Raw genomic sequence first — 23991 nt, 5'->3', positions numbered from 1 at the left:
AGTGTGCGTGTGGGTGAGTTTAATGCTAGTCCCTTAGAATTTTGTAAATGGGTATATGAATAAGAAGTGTAGTAATTAAATAAACCTGGAAAATCCTGACGATCAAGCTTTAGTAAGTGGCTAAACCATTTCATGTATTACTCGGAAGACCATGTGGAGGGTGATTTCAAGCTTGGCTAACTCACAGCTCAGTTGCATTTTCACTTCCCTATCAAGTATTTATCCTGTTGTCACTGGTATGCTATGGTCTCCTCAAGACTACAAAATGACTAGAGTAGTTGCAGGGTGTGTGGGCAGGGTGTGGTGTGGGGGATTTTTTATACAATTGACTAATCTCTTTGTAAGAATAAATAAACTTTCTCAGAAATTCCCCAGCAAACTCTTTGCTTATATCTCATTGGCTAGAATTGTATTCTATCCCTTGTTCCTAAACCAGTTCTTGCAGAGGAGATTGGATTGGCTTAGACAAATCAGGATTAACTCAATGAAAAGTCCAGAAATCCTCACTCACATTGGTGGCCTCCAATATCTGAACAGAATCAGATTTCAGTTGGGAGGGGAGGAGTAGGGATGGTATATGAGTAGTCAAAGACTCAGAGGTTGACAAATATTTGTGAATGCCACACTAGGGAAAATAAAGCCTAAGTCCTTTTTATAAAACATAAACTTGTCACTTCTGATTTTGTTGATATAAGACTACATTTTCAAGTCCTATTAGCTCCAAAGACAAATTTAATGCATAAGTCTTCTCAGAGCCTTTAATATGTTAACATACCTGGAGACTCTGTGAGAGAGGGATAAAGCCTGCAATGTTTCACAGATAATAAAATATTTTATTATGTAAAATAATGCAATTATTTTTCAAGGCATTCTCTCCAGGATGATTGTCTTTATTAGTGTAGTTTAGAAATGGCTTGCCTCAATTATTAGTCTGAACCTATTTCATAGTATATATTTTATAATGGTCAAAATGCCTCCGAGATTGCCTTTTCTAAGTTCTATAAAAAATGAGAGAAATTTATAAAGTAGCAGGTTATAAAATTCATATTAAAAATGAATAGCCTTATAAAATAAATATAGTAAAATGGTAATGTTAGAATTTAGTGGGTTCACTCTAAAGTTCTTTTAACATTGCTCTATGTTTGAAATTTTTCATAATAGAAAGTTGGAAAACAGTAAAACAGCCACAACGTAGCAAAGAATAGCTTTTATATATAGATGAAATACCAGTAAAATGATTCATGAAAAATAACACCATACTTATAATAGCAAAAATGAATAAAACATCTTGGCTAACTTTGCAAGAAACATTCAAAACCTATATGAGAAAAACTTTAAACACTACTGAGAGAAGCAAAAGTAGACTTGAGCAAATGAAGATATAGATAGGAAGATTCAACCTGAGCACGGCTTCTGTTCTAGGTGAGTTTACTTTTAAATACAACAGAAACCCAATAAATGGACCACCAAGTTGGTAGATTTTCTTTCTGAAGATAATGGTTAATAAATTTTATTGGAAGAAATAAATTATTCAGAAAAATCTTTAAAAATCAACAAATCTGGCACAGAGGGGCTTGTTCTGACAGTTATTAAAATATGTTATAAAGCCTTTATAATTGAAACTCTGGTTTGGTGCATGGATAGAGAAGGTAAACCATGAAACAGATTTTAAAAATCCAAAAGTGGACCCAGTCACATATGGAAATTTAACATATAGTAAAGGCAAAACCTCAAATCAGCAAGAGAAGGTGAACTGTCATATATTACAATAACTGCATAGCTATATGGTAAGAGAGAAAATTTTGATTCATTTCTCACATTGCATAACAAAACACATTCCAAGTGAATCAAATATTTAACTTAAAAAAATTATATCAGTACTAAGAGAAAACATGGATGAAAACTTCTGTACTCTGTAAGTGGACTCATTTTTTTCTAACCATGATTCAAAATCCAGAAGTATTAAGAGAAAACTAAATCAATACATTTTATTAGAAAGAAATGAATAAATTTTTATATTTGGAAAAAGATACCTAAAGGAGGTAAAAGAATAATGACAAACTGGGAAAAATATTTGCAACTTAATCTCAAAGAGTTAATATATCTAATTAAATTTAAATAGAGAAGAGAATGGCCAATAACTTTTTATCAGAATTGGCTTATTTATGAACAGTTTACAAAAAAAGAAACAAGTTTCATCTTTCCACATGAAAGAAGCTCAATTTCCTTTATAACAAGAAAAATGCAAATAAAAATACACTGTGGTAGCCTTTCTCACGTACCTGATCGATGCAAATTAAAGTTCGACAGCATACTCTGTTGCTGAGGTTGCAGGGAAACAAACATTCAAATCCATTGCTAGTGGGACAGCAAAATGATGCAACCCTTTTAGAGTGGAATTTACCTATATATATAAAAAATACGCATGAATTTACCCTTTGACAAAGCTCCTCCACTTCTCAAAATTCTTCCCCAAAATACTCAGGCAAAACATGAAAAACACATACAGGCATATGCAGAAGGCTGTTCTATACTTTTTAGACTATTAGACATGATTGTTATTCTAAGAATGTTATCTGTATATTATGGGATAAAGCAAATGAATAATCATAACAGTATCATTAAGAACCAAGATTTTCCTCATGAGAGGAAGGAAGTAGAGATTTAAGAGTGTCAAAGTTAAGCAAAAACTCTGTAGTCCTGAATTTGAATGGGAAGTAGCTGCATAAATTCATGATAAATTTTGTCTTTAAAAAAAAATCCTATACTATATACACTGAAAAACCCTAGATCCCGTGACAGGCAGTGAGCATAAAGTTGATTTGGTATTTAAATGAGATACATATAAAACACAACTCTCTGGCATATGAGATATTAATGGTGCTCTGTAATGGAAAAATACAAATTCAAGTAAATTTGGGAAATTCTGAATTTCCCTCTTGGTGACTACATTTTATGTTATATGTTAAATGTTCTGGAAAAGTCTCTCAATGAAGCAACCTAAAACATTTTAGCACAGTGGCTGTCCGGAACCCTTTGTGTGTTTTGCAGGAAAAGGGGTTGAGGTTGTAGAACTCTTATTGTTTCTTCACTACACAAATGTGCCATAGAAAACAATTTGGAAAATATTCCTGTGAAAGTGAAATGCAATTTGTGGATAATTATTCTTCATAGAGGGACAAGAGGTCTAGAGAGAGCTACTGGTGTCATGTACTTAATGAATGCATAATTTAATGCAACAAGTGTTATTTAGTATCTACTGGATGCCAAATGCTATGTTCAATGGTGGAGATCCAAAGGTAAAAACAAGAAAAATGTCTTGGACACCTGGTAGAGCTTTAAAATATGATTCTATATTGACAATGCTATAAGCAAGATTTGAAATGTTTTATGGGAATGTTGAATTGTGACTGAGTGCCTCAGTGTGACAAACAGTTGGGAATTAAATATGATGGTGAAAGCAAAGAGGAAGGATCTCCCTGGCAAAGTAAACAGCATGAGCAAAGATAGTTTAACAGCAACAATAGTCACACCTATCTGGAAGAATAAAGGAAAATAAATGTGAGAGGGTAGGCAGGGTCCAGGTAATGAAAAGAATGTGGGCTTTGGGGTCTGATAAGCCTGGGCCATCATCATTGCTCTACCTGTAAATGACCTTTGGAAGGTGATTTAATCTCTATAAGGCTCAGCTTTCCCATTGGTATCATAAGGATAAAAAAAAATTACCTCACGAAGTGATGATGACATAAAAATCCCACATCCACAGTTTTCAACACAGTGTGGGCACTTAGTCAATATCAGTTGTTATCATTATTAGGCAGATGGGAGCAAAATGATAAATATCTACTGTTACCAGTAAAAGGGATCTGAATTTAATCTGTAGTCAGTAGACAGCCATTGAAGGATTCTTAGTGTAGGAATGATGTGACTAGCTCTGTAGTTTGCAAAGGTGAACATGGAGGAATGAATGGATGAAAGGAGACATTGAGCATTGCACGTGATGGAAAATGGTGGGAGGTGTAAAGAGGCCATTGGTGGAGTGTTTGAAACTGTTCAGTACTTCACAGGTAGGACTGCTAGAATTCATTCGACTTACATATGTGAGAGCAGGGATTGTGAAAGAGAAGAGAAAGAAAATGGACATCAATGTTTCTAGCCTGAGCATCTGAATCTCCAGTAATACTAACAATTGAGACAGGCAACAGAGACAGTACAATAGGTGTGTAGAAAGTAATGAGTTCAGGTGTGGAATTTAGTTTGTTTTCTGTCATTATCCATTTGGCCTTTCTAGAGTAAGCGAGCTTTTCAGGTTTGAATGTGGCAACCCAGCTTCTGATCTCAAAGATCCTTTTATTCTAAGGGACCACTGTATTTTGAATAGTAAGGTGTCACAAAGTAAAATACTACAAACCATTAGAGAAATCTAACATGGTAGCTGGATATGGATACCAACTGGCTATCATGTGGTAGGCAAATGTGGCTTGAATTACTGTACTTACCGAAGCAGTGTTTTCTTTAAGCATAATTGAAAGTTTACTTTTAAATTTGGACATTCTACTCAATGCCAATTTGTGTGTGTGTGTGTGTGTTTCTTGTTTTCATGTGCAGGACAGGAGAGAATTGGAAAAGATTCCAACTATGAGCAGGAGGGTAAAGTCCAGTTTGTGATTGATGCAGTCTATGCTATGGCTCATGCCCTTCACCACATGAACAAGGATCTCTGTGCTGACTACCGGGGTGTCTGCCCAGAGATGGAGCAAGCTGGAGGCAAGAAGTTGCTGAAGTATATCCGCAATGTTAACTTCAATGGTGAGTCTCCAAAAATCCATCCTTTTTGGAATCCTAAGCGTTGGCATTCTGTTTCATAAGTTTTAAATGTCTATTATTATTTACTTTAAAATACATGTCAAAAGTTGCTTGATTATAAAACTTTAAATGATTGAATCAATGCATGAATGAGCAAATGAATGAAAGAAAGAGTTAAAATATGTTTGGGGGTTATGGTTTGGTCTCATTTTCTTGAAATAGAGATTTTTTGTTTGTTTGTTTGTTTTGCACAAAGCCAAATTCTTCTTTGGTGAATTTAGGTGGGCATAGGATGGAAGAGGAAGGGAAAGGAGCAGTTGCTGTAGGTACCTCTGAATATGGAAAAACTGAAGCCATTTTTCCCCTGCTCTCATACCACAACAAGAATTCACACAGAAGACTTCTGTGACCAAATGTCAGTGGAGAGGTTTCCCCCACACACCAAGCTAGCAATAAATTCTGCAGTGAACACAAGCTGAGTGTCCTCTACTTCAATTCCTACATGATCTATCTGGCATGCTGTCAAACCCCACAAGTTGGAGGCTTAGTTCCCAAGACTCTTCCCCTTGCCACTTGCAATGACAGTGGCAAACCCTAGGTTGCTTTGTCTGTGCTTCTGATGGTCTGGCTATAAATTGGAATTTTCACAATCCCCTCCTCAGGTTTGATTAATTTGCTAGAGCAACTCACAGAACTCAGTAAAACACTTACTTAAATTTATTACAAAGGGTATTTTAAAGGACACAAATAAACCTCCAGATGAAGAGATCCTAGGGCAAAGTCTGAAAGGGTCCTGAGAGTAGGAGTTTCTGTCCCCAGGGATTTGGGGTGTGCTGGCCTCCCCTGCACACAGTTGAGTTCTTGCTCACCTTCCTGTCAGCCTCCATGTGTTCAACTCTGAACCTTGTCCTCTTGGGCGTTTTATGAAGATTTCATTGAATAGGCATGATCGACAACCATGAAGAAATGTCATAGGACACACAGGGTATAATCTGATACTAATAGGCTAAGCAGGAATACCCAGCGAGGCCTATCTGTCCAGATCCTTCTTAGTCTATCAGTGCAACATTTCTTCTTCCAGGATATGGGGCAGGACCCTTCTAAAATGAGGGTCTGATAGCCTATTAACAAAAAGGTGGAGGAATGTTAGAATCCTGCCTTGCGCTGGTAAAAGGAGGGCAGGGGAAGGTCAGAAAGAGAAACTGTTTTCTGAGGCCTAAAGCGCCCCAACATTATAACAAGGGCTATGGTAATTATGAGCCAAGAACCATAAATGAAAAGCTACACAGACACACACACACACAAACACGCATATACACACACACTCTCACACACTCTCTCTTATAAACTAACATCACAATACTCAAGTTACTTGAGGTAATATTTGTTATTTGCCACATCAACCATATTTCAAGTTTTAAACATATTTCTCAAAGTACAAAACTCTTTTATAAATTGATAGGTTTCCTAAAAGAGGTGGGTAGAGACAAGTGAAAAAATGGGCCAATAGGATAAAAGACATAGGAGGAAGCACACTCTGATAATGTCTATTTGAGTAGTCTCAACTCTTACATCTTAATGTTTCACATGCCAAGAGCTAAATAAGTAAACTTGAATGTATGAGCAATGCAACATTCAACACAGACAGTAACAAATAATCTTAATTATATTATACATAAATTATGTAACTGAAGTGAAGGAGGGTGAGGAAGAAATAATGAATGCAAGTAATTTTGGAAAATAGTATTTGACTATATAAGGCTGAAGACAAAATAACTGTACACATATATTGGACACTATCTAGTAAATCTGTATTTTTTTCACAATTCTGAAGCTAATCTATGTATATAATGGGACTGAGAAAATAATTATATATATTGCGGATAATGAGAGCCAGGTTTCTCATTATCCAAGATAAAAATCACTAATAAGGAATGAGAGAAATATAGAATGAGCCCTGTTGTGTTGGATTACAATATGTATGGTTTTTAATATACATGCAATGGGTAAATATAGAAGTAAATTTTATATGTGTATTATATATGCCAATTCTACCTGGCTCTGTTCCCTGAGAGGGCCTGAGAGCAATGGTACACTGGTAAAAATGAGCACATGTAGCACACAGATCTTATTTATAAATACCATTGTTAAATTAAAAAGCTTAAAAGAACCCTTAAAAAATGGTTGGGACCAGAGCTGGGGCAGGGAAGGCCCAAGATAAGCTTGACACATGCTGTGCCAGAATATAAGAAAGTTCTCAAAAACTGAAGTGGTCATGTTGAAAGGGCACAGAAACCAAATTGGAAGAGATCCCATTGGCCAACTCTGGGACCCCAGTGGATTATAACTCATAAAATAAAATAAATAACCATGAGTCCATACTGATATCAATAAACACTTGAACTAATTAAACAAATACAAGAGAATAGGCAGCATGATGGAATAAAGTTAAGATGGAAATACAAAGTTGCCCTTTTGTAAAGACCTAAGTAGTAATTTTTTTAGGCAAGAATCATGGGATGCTAAAAGTATTGGGTTACAGTATGATGAGAAACAAGATATTTGCATAGCTTCAAAGTACCTTTCACCAAGATACATATGAATAACCAAAAAGAAAATAGTAGCTCTGTAGTGGAGAAAACTGGGAGATAGCACGTAAAACAGGTAATCAAGGTGGGCATCATGACTAATGAGACTTAGGAACATTGTGTGCCTTTTGATATGATACACTGGCATGATTACAGCATCACTTCTGAAGTTTTACTGCCAAAAAGCCTACCTTAAATCAATTTTAAGGAAACATCAAACAAATCCAAATTAAAATATGTTTTATAAAATCACTGGCAAGTACTTTTCAAAAGTGTCCAGGTCATGAGAATAATAGATAAAGGAACTGTTTCTGACTCAAAGAGACCAAGAAAGTATTACTATCAAATGTAATGTGGAAATACTGATTAATCTTATGCTAGAAAAAACACTAATGGGAAGGTGGAGTAATTTTAATAACATTTACAGATTAATTTTAATAGCATTCTATCAGTGTTAGCTTACTGGTTTAGATATAGTATGATTTTAAAAAAACTCTTTACTTTTTTCTCTTAATAACAACTCATTTAAAACCCACAACATTATCAATCTTCCAGGAGTTACCTAGTATCTGAATGAAGGGGAACCACATTCAATATGGGGACCAATAGTTTCCTAGTTTTGATGGAGAGAAAGAAGGTCAACTACAAATCATGTTCTTTCTGTATTTTTTTCTTGAAGTTACAGAATCTCCTAATATTTGTATAACCAGTTTTCCTAGAGTCAAACAAATATAAATTTTATTTTTTTCAAGCATCATATTTCATTTGCTGAGGTCAGTTTCTGGATTTTTTATTCTGGTTCATGGATATGTATGAATATTCTTACACTAGCGACAAAAATAAAATTTGTTTGGTGAGTTTTCTTGATGGTTCTTCCCTGATTCTTCTTTTAGAGAATGATTATAGACCATTTTGTCTAGATGGTCTTGTCTATTGACATAGCCAGAATAACTGAGCTATTCATAGGGCTTATGTTTATTAAGTGGTTATTGTGTGCCAGAAACTGCTGAACATTTTATGCATTGGCTTATTTTATCTTTAAAACCTCACAATGGTTTAGGATGCTATTTTTTCCCTTTTTTAAAACAGATAAGGAAACTGATTCATGGGGAATTTAAGAATTACGATATTCAAATCCATACAGCTAGGTAGCGATGATGTTATACTTGAGACACAGGACAACTAAGTCCACAGTCTGCTTCCTTGAATGTTATTCTTCAAGTTGTTGAGAGGAAGGGCTTCCTGTATCATTCCTGCTGCCTCCTCTTAGATCTGAGGTTGCATGGTAATTTCAGGAAGGGCTAATTTTTTCTCTCTCTTTTTTTTGGTCATCATTGTAATCATACTCTATGGTCAACAAAATCTTCTTTCTCTGAGGATATATTTTTCTTCCATATGACAACTAAGAGACTTCTGGCTCCCAAGACACTACAGTATTCATGGATGACAGGGCTCAAAAGTTTTGTAAAGCAAAGAAGCTGTGCTAAATTTAATCAGTGAGTCCTATGTCACTTTACAGGAGCAAAGGTTAGAGGGGAAAAAAACTTGGCATGTTTTACTCATTCAATTTTCTGACTTTTAGTTAAAAAATCAAATCCTAGAGAAAAGAAAATATTTGTCCAAGACTCCATAACTAGCAAAGGACAGACACAGATCTAGAACTCAAGTCTTTTTCCAATCCGTTGTGAAAAATTTAAACTTTATTTTGCATGTTTTAGGAGGATTTTGATTTTTCTTTGTCTCAATAAGCTTGAGATTATGTTTCACTGTTACTTTAGTACAAAATTTTCTGTATAGATAGGAGTTTTGTTCCAGATAGCAGAGTATAATTTAATAATTCTGGTCTTCACATTTGCCAAAGTAGCAATTTAAGAAATGATAATATCGTACCCTAAAGGTATTGATACAGTTTCATCAAGTATTTAGCCTCCTCTTATGCATTGAGGAAAGAAATGGGTAATTTAGTTTTTATCATGCCTAGATATTTTTCCTGCATCCCAAATCAATGCAAAGTTCCAAGCCTAAATTCATTTTAGTTATCTTTATGTTGGCCCATCGAATATAAATTTAACAAATTTGGTGTCTTGATTGTAAAATCTCAAATAATAGCTATAGAAAGAAGGATTTCATCTGAAGCATGTCTGTACTTCAATTTACTAGTTTCTAGAAAACAAATTGGAGTAGGTTATATTTTGTAGAGATGGCAGATCTCACATGCTCTTTTTGCAATATGATGTTAGCTTTCCTTCATCAAGAGGTGAGATCTGTTTTTCCTCCCTTTGAGTGAGCCTGTGACTAATTTGGAAGTAGCACTGTGACTTCTAAGGCAAAATGTTTTTGTCTAGTTTTGTTGGAACATTTGGACTATGAGCATGGCTACCATGCTGGGAGGAAGCCTAGATGCTCCACTGACGGGCCACATGTAGCCACATGTTCTGGCTACAACCCCAGTTGAGGATCCCACCTGTTAACCAATATCAATATCAGGCTGTCAGACATGAGAGCCTCAAATTGCCCCAGCTGACATGAGTGGACCAGAGAGCTGCTGTCCCCACAGAGCTCTGACCAAATTACAAAATAAATGTTGTCACTGTTTTGAGTACTAATATTCAGAGTGGTTTCTTGGGCAGAAAGAGATATCAGGAACCCGAACAAATGCAACGTTCCTGGAATCTGTGGCATGGCATGGTAAAATGAGAACAGAAAATGTGTCTGGTAAATACATTGATGCAGAAGACTGTTTTATTATCTGGGCTATCTGAATCTCTATTCCTTCTCTGTCCAAGAAGAAAGAAACTCAGACACTCTCATCCAGTAGGTCCTTTACTGTCTGTTACCCATCTTGTCAGGTGGCCCTATTTCTTTTGCCCTAGTGTACCTGCATCTTGGCTCTAATGCCTTGTGGGCATCTCTGTGGGGAATCACTTCCCCTTTGGTGAATTCGTTATCTCCTCTGGACTTTTTTAAAATACAGAGTTCATTGAACACAATGTTTCTTATTCTCTTTTAAGAAGTTCATGGATGCTGTTAAAAAGGAGATATGGGGATTAAAAACTGGAAATAATAAGACAGCTGCATTAGAGAATCCATCAAAAAGGCCAAAGCCACACAATGTGCTATTACAAGTCATCACTTAAATAAAGTATGCAGCTCTTCTGCCTTAATTTTTTTTTGAACCGGAACTTTAATGAGAATGGAAAGGGCATGACAAGACCATTTCTTCTAACAAAGATTGCAAGAAGGGAAAAAGATTAAGTGATGGGGCCCATTCTGATGAATATGTAGCTGGTGCACTTGAGTTCTTCTGGAGCCCCAGGCCTCCAATATTCTTCCTTTCTCCTCTCAAAGACTATGAAAATCTCAAATCATGTTGTTTAATGAATAGAAGCTATAGAATTACAGTAAAGCACAACATGAATCCTAGTATCCAATGTGAAAGAAAAAGGTGAGTATCTGAATAATAATGTCTTCGTGCAAACTGACAGGATTCTCATTTCTTTGCTAATAACATGTGAAATCCAGATTTTATTTCTTCTTCTTATGTACTCGCAAGGCTTGTTGAAATCAGAAAGCCAATATTAAAAATCTTTTGTTGTTATTGATGTTTTTGTTGTCATTATATTCTCCCTATACTGGAAAGACTTGTGTTGATTCTTACACACAGCAGGCTTAAGAGATCCCTATTATGATAAAGTGGGTGCCTTTGTGGTCTATGGGGGTAGTGTCTAGGTAAAAGACAGAAAAAAAACAAATTGAAATGGTGCTTTGGCCACACACAGATTCAGCTGTTGACTCAAATTGGCGGGACCAAAGCAGTGTTGCTCATAGGAGATTGGTGTCCATTCCCAGAGCTCCAGCTTGCTGTTTGGAAAATAAAAAAATGTTTATAGTGATGGAGAAATTTAAATTAGATACCAGTTAGGTATAAGCATTTAACCAGCAGGTGGGGAGCAGAGAGGGAGGAAGGAGCCAGTGTGCCAAAGCCTTTATTGGGGTTCAGGGTATGTATTAATCCATTTTCACACTGTTGCACTGCTGATAAAGACATGCCCAATACTGGGTAATTTATAAAGAAAAAGAGATTTGATGGACTCACAGTTCCATGAGGCTGGGGAAGCCTCACAATTAGGGAGGAAGACAAAAGGCACGTCTTTACATGGTGGCAGGCAAAAGAGAATGAGAGCCAAGCGAAAGGGGAAACCCCTTTTAAAGACATCAGATCTGGTGAGACTCATTCACTACCACAAGAACAGTATGGGGGAAACTGCCCGCATGATTCAGTTATGTCCCACTGGGTCCCTCCCACAACACATGGGAATTATGGGAGCTACAATTCAAGATGAGATTTGAGTGGGGAAACAGCCAAACTGTATCAGGGCATTACCTAGATATGTTTCCTGTGACAGAGTTGGATTTGTTAACTTGAAGAGTGTGTGAGTATAAGCAAGAGAACTCAGTAAGCCCGTTCTTGGTAGTTCCAGGAGCATAGTAAGCCACTCAAGTGGTTCAGGTTGTAGAGCCTTGTTTGTCTAGAACGCAAAAACAGGCAATGGATGAAGACTGCCCTCAAATACGTAGATCAAGGGTGACAAGACAGAGACAGGATGAGATGGATACTGAGGCAATTTGAATATTCATATTCAAATGAGAGTTATGGCAGCATCTTAACCAGACAGGGAAAAGTATGCTTAAAATAGTAAAAAAAGAAAAAAAAAAAAAGATGCCAAACCTTGAGGAAGCAGCCATGATGTTGAGAACGTCCCCACACAAACAACTAACTCAACACAAGAATGACGCTAAAATATGTGTTCAATAGATGGTAATGATTTTTTATACTTTTTATTTTTATCATTGTTTTATCTGCTTATACCTCAAAACCAGACTTAACAATGCTTTCAGCTCCCCAGACAAATGTATTTTTCATTGCACCAAAGTTGCCCTCTTCTAACTGATATCTAATTTTAATTTCTCTGTCACTATAAACAATTTTTTTTTCCCAACAGCAAGCTGGGGCTCACATTGGGAGAGGGCACTGATATTCTCAGAGCAGCATTGCTTTGGTGCCACCAATTTGGGTCAATGGCTGAATCTATGTGTGGCCAAAGCACCATTTCAGTTTGTAAATGGCACGAAATAGAGCATTGTTTTCTACTGGAAATATTGGTCCAGTATTAGCCCATAGACAGGTAGCAGTCATATATCATATTATCATGTGGCCAGTGGTTTTTTTTCCTAGTTCCAGAGGCTCATGAAATAAACAGAACTCAGTTACTGAATGTTTTGTGATTCATTTATAACTATTGCTGAAACTAACCAAAACTCATGTCTTGCATTATTTGTACATAGTTTTCCAGTTGTTCTATGTGGTTAATATTAAGGATTTTTTACTCATCCAACCATACAGTTATATATTAAGTATGGACAGATAGATACAGATATTGATATAGGTATATACACTTAATAAATATATTGGTTCTTTAAAATTAACTCCAAAGTCTAATTCTGCCAAAATAATTGGTTGTGTCTTAAGATAGACATTTTAGGAAGATCCATATGAGAGATTGAGAAAGAAACCAATATTTATTGAACACCTGCCAAACACACTGCTAAACATTTTACCTGTTTATGATATAAATTAGAAATAACCAGCAAAAACATTTTAAATACAATGAGTAGAAAACTACATTTAAATACATTTTTCTTATTTACTTCTTGTTTTCTAAATTGCATTTCTCTTTTAACATCAATTTGTTATTTTTGAAATTGTTCTTTACTGACCAAAATTTAGTGTTAGATGGAAACTAAAATAATAGTTAAAATCATCATCATCAGGAGCATAATAAAACTTAAGGCTGTCTCTTTAAAATAATGCGTATAGTTTTTATTCCTCAGAAAGGGGAAAATACTAGAATAAAATTTTAAGAAATATTGAGAATCAGTGAAACTATTCAAAAGGGGAAGTACTCTTCCACCTTCTATAATTAAAATCCATAGGCCATAGTGATAACTTGCCTATGAATTCCAGGGGCCGTTTTGGGGGGACCTATTAAAGGGGATATCTACTAACTATCTTGCTCCTCGGCAAGTCTCTAGCCTGTCACCCATAGTACAAGAGATATAAGGAATCTTGTTTAACTTTAGAATCTTTCATTTTTTCTGTCTTCCTTAGGTAGTGCTGGCACTCCAGTGATGTTTAACAAGAACGGGGATGCACCTGGGCGTTATGACATCTTTCAGTACCAGACCACAAACACCAGCAACCCGGGTTACCGTCTGATCGGGCAGTGGACAGACGAACTTCAGCTCAATGTGAGTTCTGCTTACTTCCCTTCTTCCCTTGTTGAGATGAATGAACAGACTTTTAATTTGCTCAGTTATACAAATGTTTCTTGTTTAATGTTCATGTGCATATACAAGTGAGCATGAAATTTGTTGTGGGCATCAGCAGGAACTGATACCCAATAATAATCATGGTGATGACGATGATGGGAAATGTGCATTGAGTTTTGTGTATTATATTCATCACCTGTGGGAATTATCTCATTTAATCTGAGACTGGGGTTACTTAGCAAACAGGTTACTACTTAGCAATTTCACAAGATCCTTCTCTTGGTTAAACTTTTTATTTCTTCTGCCTCCTCCCATTCCTTCCTTCCTTTTTCTTCTTTATTTGGTGGTACTGATTTTTTTATTATTATTTTGATACATTTGAGTGTATCACTTTATGTGAAGTTTATAATGGGATTATCTGAGTAATTGCAGTGCTTCCATTTCTGTAACCTCTCCCACTTTCAGTAAAATGTGACCTTAAGTAAGCAGCCACTTCCTTTCACAAGATTATGTCAAATCCATCAGCCAATGTCCCAGCTCCAAAACAATCCAACAATTCTCTCTTAGCCTTTTGTTCTATTTAGGCCTTGAAATAATTGGATAAGATTCATCCACATTGGGGAGGGCAATTTGCTTTACTCACCTACTGATTCAAATGGATCTAATCCAGAAACCTCACAGACACACCTAGAATATTCGACCAACTATCAGGGCACTGCATGGCAAAGTAGAACATAAGATTAACCATCACAGTCTCTATCCTAGAAAAATCCTTTAATGTCTTTTGTAAAGCAACAAATTATGCCATTAGCCTTTATTAATCTATACCTTAGGAGGCACTTTTGGAATTATTGAGAACAAGGCTTCTTGGGTGTGGGAAGCAAATCCATTTCTTGGGAAGTGGAAGGTTATGTCGTGGTTTCTATGAAGAAAGGGTTGTTCACATAGGGAGCAGTGAAGCCACTACAGGCCAGTTACCTCGTTTGCACAGAGCCTTAGCCTAGATCTGCTTGCACCTGTCCAGTTCTCCCCATCATGAGATGCACCATACGCATGAATTGGCACTAAAACTGGGTCCAAAGGATTATGCTTTGGCATCTGGGTATGGTTGGAATCAACAGGTACCATCCATGGCTTATATAAATGCAAACAGCCAAGATCAAAAAAGAAGCTAAGATTATTCTGAATCCAATGCACACTAAACTTGCAAGTAAAAGGAGAAAATAAAAACAACACAGACAAAAACCTAAAAGGTAAACTCAAGGGGTAGTAATCAAAAGCAGAATCAAAGCAGTATAACCTGGATGATAACACTCAAAGTGTGTTTTTATTGGTTGCTGCCATGTGATATAAAGATGGGTCAGCCACAACTAAAAGTAGAGAATCAAGGTCTATGGTACATAGGTGAAGTGTTCAGGGCTTATTGTAAGACCCAATGGATTGAATAGGTTCATTAATCTTTTCCAGCATAAACCCTGAACTCTTGTTAAATTTCTGGCACATATAATTGTCCAACATCCATAAGAGTTCCCAAGTAGCATTCACCAACTTCAGATGGGATCTTACATGGAAGTTCTTAAGCACACTATTTTTAAGAGCAAACATTAACACTGATTTTATTTTTATTTGTTTGGTTTGTATTTTATCCTTTATAAGAATTGCATTTGATTAGCTATTCAACAAGTTTTTGTTGTTTGTTTGGTTTTGGTTTTAAATGCCTATCAAGTTAGAAGTACTGCAACAGTCAATGCGTAGGTACACAGTGGAGATGAAACAAATGTGGTCCCTGTTCTCGCACAATTCAGCATCTAGAATGGAGTTACATGGTACACAGCAAACAGATATGTACATGGAAATTCTGAAGTGTGATAATGGAAAAGGTGGTAGAGAGGATAATGGAGGTAGAAAAGGAAGGACCTACTACAAAAGAAGCCAGCAAAGTGAAAACTAGAGTGATCAGCAGGTCAGATGGCTGATGTGATGATGATTTAATCAGCAAGGGAAACGAGAGAAAAGGTAAGAGGAGATGTTGGAGCAATAGGTAAGAGCCATACTCATGTAGCCCCTTGTATGTCATGATATGTTTTAAACATTTTATTCTGAGTGCATTTAAAAGCCACTAAGAAGTACTAAGCAAGGAAGTGAGGGAGTGGCTGCATCAGATTTAGGAATAAAATTACTTTGGCTGCTGGGAAGATAATAGAGGGGGCAAAAGTAGCAGCAGAAAGACCAATTATGAGTGTATTGCAGGTGTCTTGCTAGAATGGGGTGGCTAAATGAGGTGGTTCTCAAACTTCAGTGTGCATCAGAGCCATCAGGAGGGCTTGTAACAGCACATATTACTGGGCCCTGCTCTCAGAGAACCTGATTCAGAAGAACTAGAGGTGCGGGAAGCCTCAATATTTGCTTTTTATCAGAAGTCATTGGGCAATGTTGATGATACTTTGAGAACCACTGGCTCAGAGACATGTGTGGTAGTGAAGATGAAGCCAAATGAATGGGATATGTATGTAACGTGAGGCACTGTGTGGATGATGGCAACACATGAGATAAGGGAGGCTGCTGGGAGTGGAAGGGAGAAAAATCAAGAATCCCAACTGGGATTATTATATATGTGAGACTTCTTAAATATACTACAACCAAAATGAAATGGGTATAGGTCTGAAGCTCAGACAACAGTTGTTGAGTCATAATTATAAAACAATGTAAACAACCTATAAATGGTCTTTAAATCCATTACAAAGAGAGACAAGAGAAGAGCAGAGAACCCAAGGCCTTGAAAACCTCCTAGAAAATGACACAATTCCAGCCAGATGCAGTGGCTCATGCCTGTAATCCCAGCACTTTGGGAGGCTGAGGTGGGCAGATTATGAGGTCAGGAGATCGAGACCATCCTGGCTAACACTGTGAAACCCCGTCTCTAAAAATACAAAAAAATTAGCCGGGCATGGTGGCGGGCACCTGTAGTCCCAGCTACTCAGGAAGCTGAAGCAGGAGAATGGCATGAACCCGGGAGGCACAGCTTACAGTGAGCCGAGATCGTGCCACTGAACTCCAGCCTGGGTGACAGAGCAAGACTCTGTCTCAAAAAAATAAATAAATAAATAAAAATAACTGAGCATGGTGGCACACACCTGTAATCCCAGCTACTTGGGAGGCTGAGGCAGGAGAATCGCTTGAACCCAGGAGGCGGAGGTTGCAGTAAGCTGAGATCATGCCACTGCACTCCAGCCCTGGTGAGAGTGCGAGACTCCATCTCAGAAAATAAAATGACACAGTTCTATTCCATCTACTCCAAATAGCACTCAGTTTAAAATATTCTGTTTAATTTGCCCAGAGAGTTGGGCTAACCATATACTTTCAATTTTTGTTTGGGTTTATGCTAGCTAAATCAGGGGTTTGTTCTTGGCTTGGAACTAAGTGGGAGCATTCATTATTCTACTTTGTCATGCTAAGAGTGATGTGCTAGGAAAAACAGGCACGCTCAGGTGGATGCAGTAGTTTATACTTGGTATTGCATGGGACCTAAAAGAGTGAATGACAACCACGAAAGGAGTCATTTTTAGGGGGATAAGAGGCTGGGTTTAATTCAATTAGTGTGGCTACTGAGATAATGGGACTTGGTAGGATGTCACCCTGTTGACACCTTTTTTTGTGAGATTTAATCTGAATTGTGTTCGGGGGATTAAAAAAGAAAATAAAAGTTAAGTAGAGTACCCAGAGGCACCCTACTCCTCTCACCTGGGGACCCAGAGCCACAGCCCAGTTGTCCTATCTAATGATTGGTTCCTCTCCAACATCGTCCTGCCCTTGATGTTCCTTTTGCTATAATTATTCTATTAAATGTTCTGTGAGAGTGGAATTTGGGCAAACGGTTTTGTTGGTTTGCTTTCCTCTAGTCAACGGAACAAAATAAAGTATTTCAAGTAAAAAGTGTATGTCTGCTCATAAAGATTCATGGGTACTTTTTCAATTCTCAGTTACATCATCTCAAGCAAATGAAATTTTCAAGAGTGGCTTTCTCTGTGCTCAGTAATTGCAAATGAATTTCTGAGCCAAGAAATCAGAGTTTTAGGTTCTTAGAATCCCAGCTCTGTAGATCAGACTGCTCTGCTGTTCCCTATGCAATTTCTGGAATTTAAGTGGTTAGCTGTGTGCTGTCTGCTGTAAAATGTCTCATGTACCCTCACTACACTCTGTCTCCTCTGTGGCCCAAGAGATGACTGCATGATTAGCTACCAGGATATTTCTGCTGAACAAGAATTCTGTGGAAGGGAATCATAACCAACAAAACCATTCACTCTTCTGATTGTAACCTCTACAGAAACAACCCTAATTTAATTTCTTAGGTTTCTATTCTACCAAGAGACTTTATGAAATACCCTTCCTGGGGGAGAGAAGAAGGGACAATGCAACAAACATGATTGCCTATCTGCAGTGTGTCAGGAGAGAGATGATAGTTCATGGAGATATTAGAACAAATAAGAGGCAGATCCATGCACCCCAAGTTCACAGTCTAGGTAGGGTAAGGGCTCTGTAGTAGATATATGGCATTTTAGGGCTACAGACAGGCACTGGTTTAGAGACACCCACCACAAAGTTATATTTGAACTGAATCTTTCGAAGGTTAAGTAGTAGTTCCCAAGATGAAGTAGAAAAAAAATTGCTTTAGAATAAATAATGCAGTAATATTTGAAAATTAGTTGTGTATTCAGAAATATAGGAGTATATTTCTGAAAAAGGCAAGAAATGGAATGTGGATGCTTAAAAACTTCTAAACTGATGTTGTAAGTAAAATATGTGTGATAGAAACCATGATGGTTACTTTGTCATCTTTTATTTATCTGAAATTAGGAAGTTCAGAAATGTTAAAAATGTTAATTTTCCAGATAACTAAAATTCTCTAATATGCCAAAATGTCAATTAAAGCATTTTTAGAAAGGAACTATTCTTAGTAGCAGCTTCCTGCAGTGAACTGCATATTCTCTTAAATAGAAGACTGAATGAATATTATTTCCTCTTTTCTGGATAACTGAAGTTCTATAAACCTCAATTTTCTGCCATTGGTTAGGATAGACCAACTTTCTGATCTTCTGAGGTATATGGGGTTTCTTAACTTTTTCTGGTGATTTGTTTTCTCTGTTAAAACTTACACTTCACACCTAGAGACTAAAAGCTCCTTGAAGGTAGAATCCATGTTTTAGTCATTGCTTAGATGCCTGTAAACATGGTACCTAGCACACAGCAGGCATTTGTTATTTTTTTATTAATATATAAAATCGTGTATAATGAACATGTACTTTTTAAAATGATGGACATTATCTGCAGTCATTAGTCACTCTTCCTCCTTCTGAGACGAGCACCCAAGTTTCTCTTTCTTGTTTTTTGAGACAGAGTCTCTCTGTCGCCCAGGCTGGAGTGCAGTGGCGTGATCTTGGCTCACTGCAACCTCCACCTCCCGGGTTCAAACGATTCTCCTGCCTCAGCCTCCTGAGTATTTGGGACTACAGGTGCATGCCGCCACACCCAGCTAATTTTTTGTATTGTTAGTAGAGATGGGGTTTCACCGTGTTAGCCAGGATGGTCTTGATCTCCTGACCTTGTGATCAGTCCGCCTTGGCCTCCCAAAGCGCTGGGATTACAGGCGTGAGCCACCATGCCTGGCCCCAAGTTTCTCTTTTCAGCCTTGTGGTTTGCCCTGGGTGTTTCCCAAGTCCAGGAAAGTCAACTAATTCAGTCTAAGCCAATCACTGTGGCCATAGTGATGGGAATGGGTACCCATACTACATCTCCTAATCAAGACATCACTGGATGTCTGCTGGCCAATCTGAGACACGAACATGCTCTTCTTGGAGGCGGTTGCTTCCTAGGGAGCCGTTTTGAGGCCACCATGTAGGAGCTTCAGGGAAGAGAACTCAAAACTTGAAAAGAAAAACTAGATCTAGGTCATATTGTTTGTGCCCTAGGAAATCCTTACCACAAGCCGTTTATAATGCTCTCGGGATTGTTTAGTTATCAATGAATTAAGACAATTTATGTAAGATTACTCTTTCTTTACAATCTTATTCACCATAGTAATCAAAAATGGAAAAAAAAAAAAAAAGAATTGGTTTTTGTTTTACTGTGCCCAGGATGGAAAAGAAAAAAAAATCAGCCATCACTTATTAAGCAGAAATTTTTTAGATTTTATTAAACTGAGGTGATTCAAATTAATTTCAAAAGTTGTAATGTTTGTTCCATATTGAATCTTTCACACTCATTAGAATTTTGGCTGTCACAGACACTTAAGACATAAGAAAAACAGTTGATTGCAAAAATCTGTTTAATACAATTAAATATTTCCAAATCAATATGGACTTATACCTGCCTATAAAACTGCTAATCACTCTATTGTTTCATAATTACAACAGTAAAAATGTTTTAGAAATCTTATTGTACTCATAATTTACAATGTATTACATGAGGTATGTAATAGCAGTAATCAAAGCAATGTTGACAAAGAGAAAAATATGTAAGGTGTCAAAATCTAGTACTTCTTCAGCTTCAGTTTGAAGGCTTCTTTTGTGGAACCACCTTTTTGCCCATCATAATTAACAGCTCTTTTCTTGTAATTTATAGTTTTATTGTTAGTAATTAGGACAGTAGTCTTTAAAGCTGAACTGATTAAATGGATCTGAGTCTCAGTTCCACCATTACTAGCTGTAAAGCAGGCTTATGGTAGTACCTATTTCACTGAGTTATGGTTAGCATTACATATTAATAAATAATATATGTAACATGCTAAAAACAGTGCCTGGCATGTGGCAAATGTTCAACAAATGTTAGCCACAACAGCAACAAAAATAACAATAATTTCACATCCTTAGTTTGTCACATGATGATATGGTTTGCCTGTGTCCCCACCCAAATCTCATCTTAAATTATAATCCCCATGTGTTGAGGGAGGGATCTGTAATACCAACATGTCAAGGCAGGGAGGTAATTGGGTCATTGGGGTGGTTTCCCACATGCTGTTCTCATGGTAGTCAGTGAGTTTTCATGAGATCTGATGCTTTTGTGTCTGGCATTTCCGCTGCTTTCACTCCTCTCTCCTGCCACCATACAAAGAAGGTCCTTGCTACCCCTTCATGACTGTAAATTTTCTGAGGCCTCCCTAGCCATGTGGAACTGTGAGTCAATTAAACCTCTTTCTTTTATAAATTATCCATTCTCAGGTATTTCTTTAGAGCAGTATGAAAACAGGCTAATACACATGATCCATAATTGCTCAAAACTTCAATTACTAGCATTTAGCTGGGTTATTTTTCTGTACCCCCAGGCACAAAGCATAGTGCTGAGCATATAGAAACAGCTTGTTAAATACTAAATGGATAACCAGGGAAACAGACAAACAGTTAAATTATACACATTACTTAAGGACAAGGACTAGGTCACTGTTGACTTAGCATCCCAGTGCCTATTGGATGAATGGATCAGAGGATTCAACCAGACTTCTACCTGAGTCAGCAATTCTACATGACTCAGGGATTCATTTGAGAACTTGGTTTACCAAATAGGTTCTTCAAGGGTTCCCTAAGTGCTCTGTAAGCTTGTTCCAAGTGCAAAGATAGACGATTTTGGTGTTTGTTATGTTAAGGCCGATCAGAAGAAAAGGAGGGGAAGAGATAGAAGGATTAATTTTTGCTTTATTTCAATTGATTTTTTTTTTTTTATTTTTAGAAACCTCTCAGTGGCTATTTGAGAGCATGAAGTGAAATTGCTGCTCTTGAGGAATCAAGTTGAAGAGTCATTGGCCATTTTTTTGCTAAAGTTAAAGTTAACTAATCATCAAACCATTGAAGCTAGTTTCATCTGCCACCTACTTCTCTACACTTTAATGCTACATTACAGGAAGCATCAAAACAGGAAAGGATTTAGGATTTGGTCTCTAATCACACCCTGCCTGTTACTGATCATATCTGTGAACCAGGACAAGGAAGGTCTCTCTGAAAAGATAGCATTTAAACTGACACCACAGTAACAAGACTTATTTTTATGTGTCAGCATCTCTGAATCTGTGATATTTTACAAAATATATTTATAAATCAAAGATAGTACTGTTATTTTGATTTACAAATCAAAAATAGTACTGTTATTTTGATTTATAAATCAAAATTAAGTACTGCTTCCCATTTGTCAGTTAACTTGAGATGCGAGACCCCAAACTGATTACAGACAGCAGATGTGGTTCAAAAATTAATTACTTGCCAATATTTTAAGTATCAAGAAATGATATAAGAATGTTTTTGACTTATCTTTAAAAGATCAGATCTGGCAATGATGTGTCCTTACTCCCCATGCAGCAAAACCTAGCTAAATCAAAGGAACAGCTTTCCACTTGATACAAGGTGTGTGTTCTCTATGTTACAACAGACCCCCCACCTCCTACCACTCTCTTACATAATCCCCCTAACTCCCACTAGCATTTTATTTCATTCATCTAATCTAGACTTAGAGTATATTCTGACTTATTTCCACTAATTCAGAAATTAGTTTGAATGTATGCTTAACTTTTTATTGATAGTCTCCGGAAATTGGTTTCTAAAAATCAACAATAATATATCAATACTGTTAATATCCCAAAACATTCCATAATATGTAATAATACTTTCTTAAAAGGGTTGATAAATGCAGTCTGAAAGAGAGGACTGCCTTGGTAAAGAAAATGCTTTTGTTTGGAAACATGTATTTGTGTGTATTCAGAAACACACTGGAAATGAAAGAAACAGAGATTTTCCTTCTTTTGTCAGCATCTCTCCTAGGAATCAATGGTGTATAACTGTGTTCTTTCTATGAATGTCTGCAAGATTAATAATATTTATAATTATCAATATGGTTCCACAAACATGTACATTAGAGAGCCTAAACCTCCATAAATTCTTGTTTGCATTCTAGGCATTCAAGCAGATCACTTCATGTTTATTAATAGACTCTAGGTTCTCTGTGGAAATTGTCGAATGCCATTACTATCTGCATTTTGGGCTCAGGCAAAATATATATGAAAAAAGAAATACAACAAGATGAATGAGTTTAGAGAGCTGGACTCTTATAAGAGGGACTCAACTCATTATCACCAACCCAAAATTATGAAAAGAAAGAAAGTCAACTAATGTACGATCTGCCTAACTTTTTTGCTTTGGGAAGCCAAAAAATTCTAGAATGGCCTGGTTATGTTCAAATGAAAATACAAAAATACAGGAAGTAGATTTAAAGTGCTTCCCTCCAACTGGGAGAAACTCTCATAAAGTAGGGCATCGTCAGAATGCCCCTGTTTGAGTCCTGCCTTTTCTGCTTGTTGCTTGAGGAAATCATTTAACATTCCTGAACCACAATTCCCTTTTTTATTTAAAAAAAGTAAAATAAAATAAAGTCAAATCAAGCAAAATACGCACCTCATAAGAACACTTTGAAAGTGAATAGTGAAAACTTCCCTGATACAAGAATGCATATGATATTTGTGGTCATGTTTCTTGTATTAGTTTTTTATTACTGCTGTAAAAAAAAAATTACCACTAATTTAGTGGCTTAAAATGGTACAAGTTTATTATCTCACAGTTCTTTAGGTTAGAAGTCCAACATAGGTCTCACAGGACTAATATCAAGGCGGCACCAGGGCTATGCTTCTTTCTTTGTTTCTCTGTTCTTAGGGAGAATCTATTTCTGCTCATTCAGGTTGCTGGAAAAATTTAGTCCTGTTTGGTTATGGGACTGAGGTCCCTGTTTCTCTGCTGACAGTGGTGGGTAGATCCCAGCTTCTGGCACCTTGACCTGTGACCCCTTTCCTCTGTCCTCAAAGCTGGCAATAGCAGGTCAAGTTCCTCTGAGCATCCAGTCTCTTCTGCCTCTTTTTCTTTTTTTTTTTTTATTTATTTTATTTTTTTATTATTTTATTTTATTTTATTTTTATTATACTTTAAGTTCTAGGGTACATGTGCACAAAGTGCAGGTTTGTTACATATGCAGCCATAAAAAAGGATGAGTTCATGTCCTTTGCAGAGACATGGATGAAGCTGGAAACCATCATTCTCTGCCTCTTTTTCTGTCAATGCATTTCTTTTGTTGATTCTCCTGTCTTCCTCTTCCACTTTGAAAGGCCCATATGATTGTATTGGGTCCACCTAGATAATTCAAGATAATCTCTCTACTTTGAGGTAGGTAACCATATTCCAACTGCAAAGTCCCTTTTGCCATATAATGTAACATATTTATAGGTTCCAAAAATTAGAAC

The 23991-nt window shown here is 36.8% G+C and overlaps 1 protein-coding gene across 5 annotated transcripts in view; it reads left to right on the top strand.

The window, feature by feature from the left end:
* GRM7 (glutamate metabotropic receptor 7) overlaps window positions 1-23991 on the top strand; it is an 888658-nt gene that overhangs the window by 594760 nt on the left and 269907 nt on the right. For all 5 annotated transcript variants that reach the window (XM_054482695.2, XM_054482693.2, XM_054482694.2 and 2 more), the window contains exons 6-7: window positions 4609-4809; window positions 13564-13703. In XM_054482695.2, the coding sequence (XP_054338670.1) occupies window positions 4609-4809; window positions 13564-13703 (341 nt within the window). The remainder of the gene's footprint in view (window positions 1-4608; window positions 4810-13563; window positions 13704-23991) is intronic.

The sequence above is a fragment of the Pongo pygmaeus genome, chromosome 2 (genome assembly GCF_028885625.2).
Source record: "Pongo pygmaeus isolate AG05252 chromosome 2, NHGRI_mPonPyg2-v2.0_pri, whole genome shotgun sequence".
Classification (NCBI taxonomy): domain Eukaryota; kingdom Metazoa; phylum Chordata; class Mammalia; order Primates; family Hominidae; genus Pongo; species Pongo pygmaeus.
Note: the sequence above shows the minus strand (reverse complement) of the source record. Positions and strands in the feature narration are given on the sequence as shown.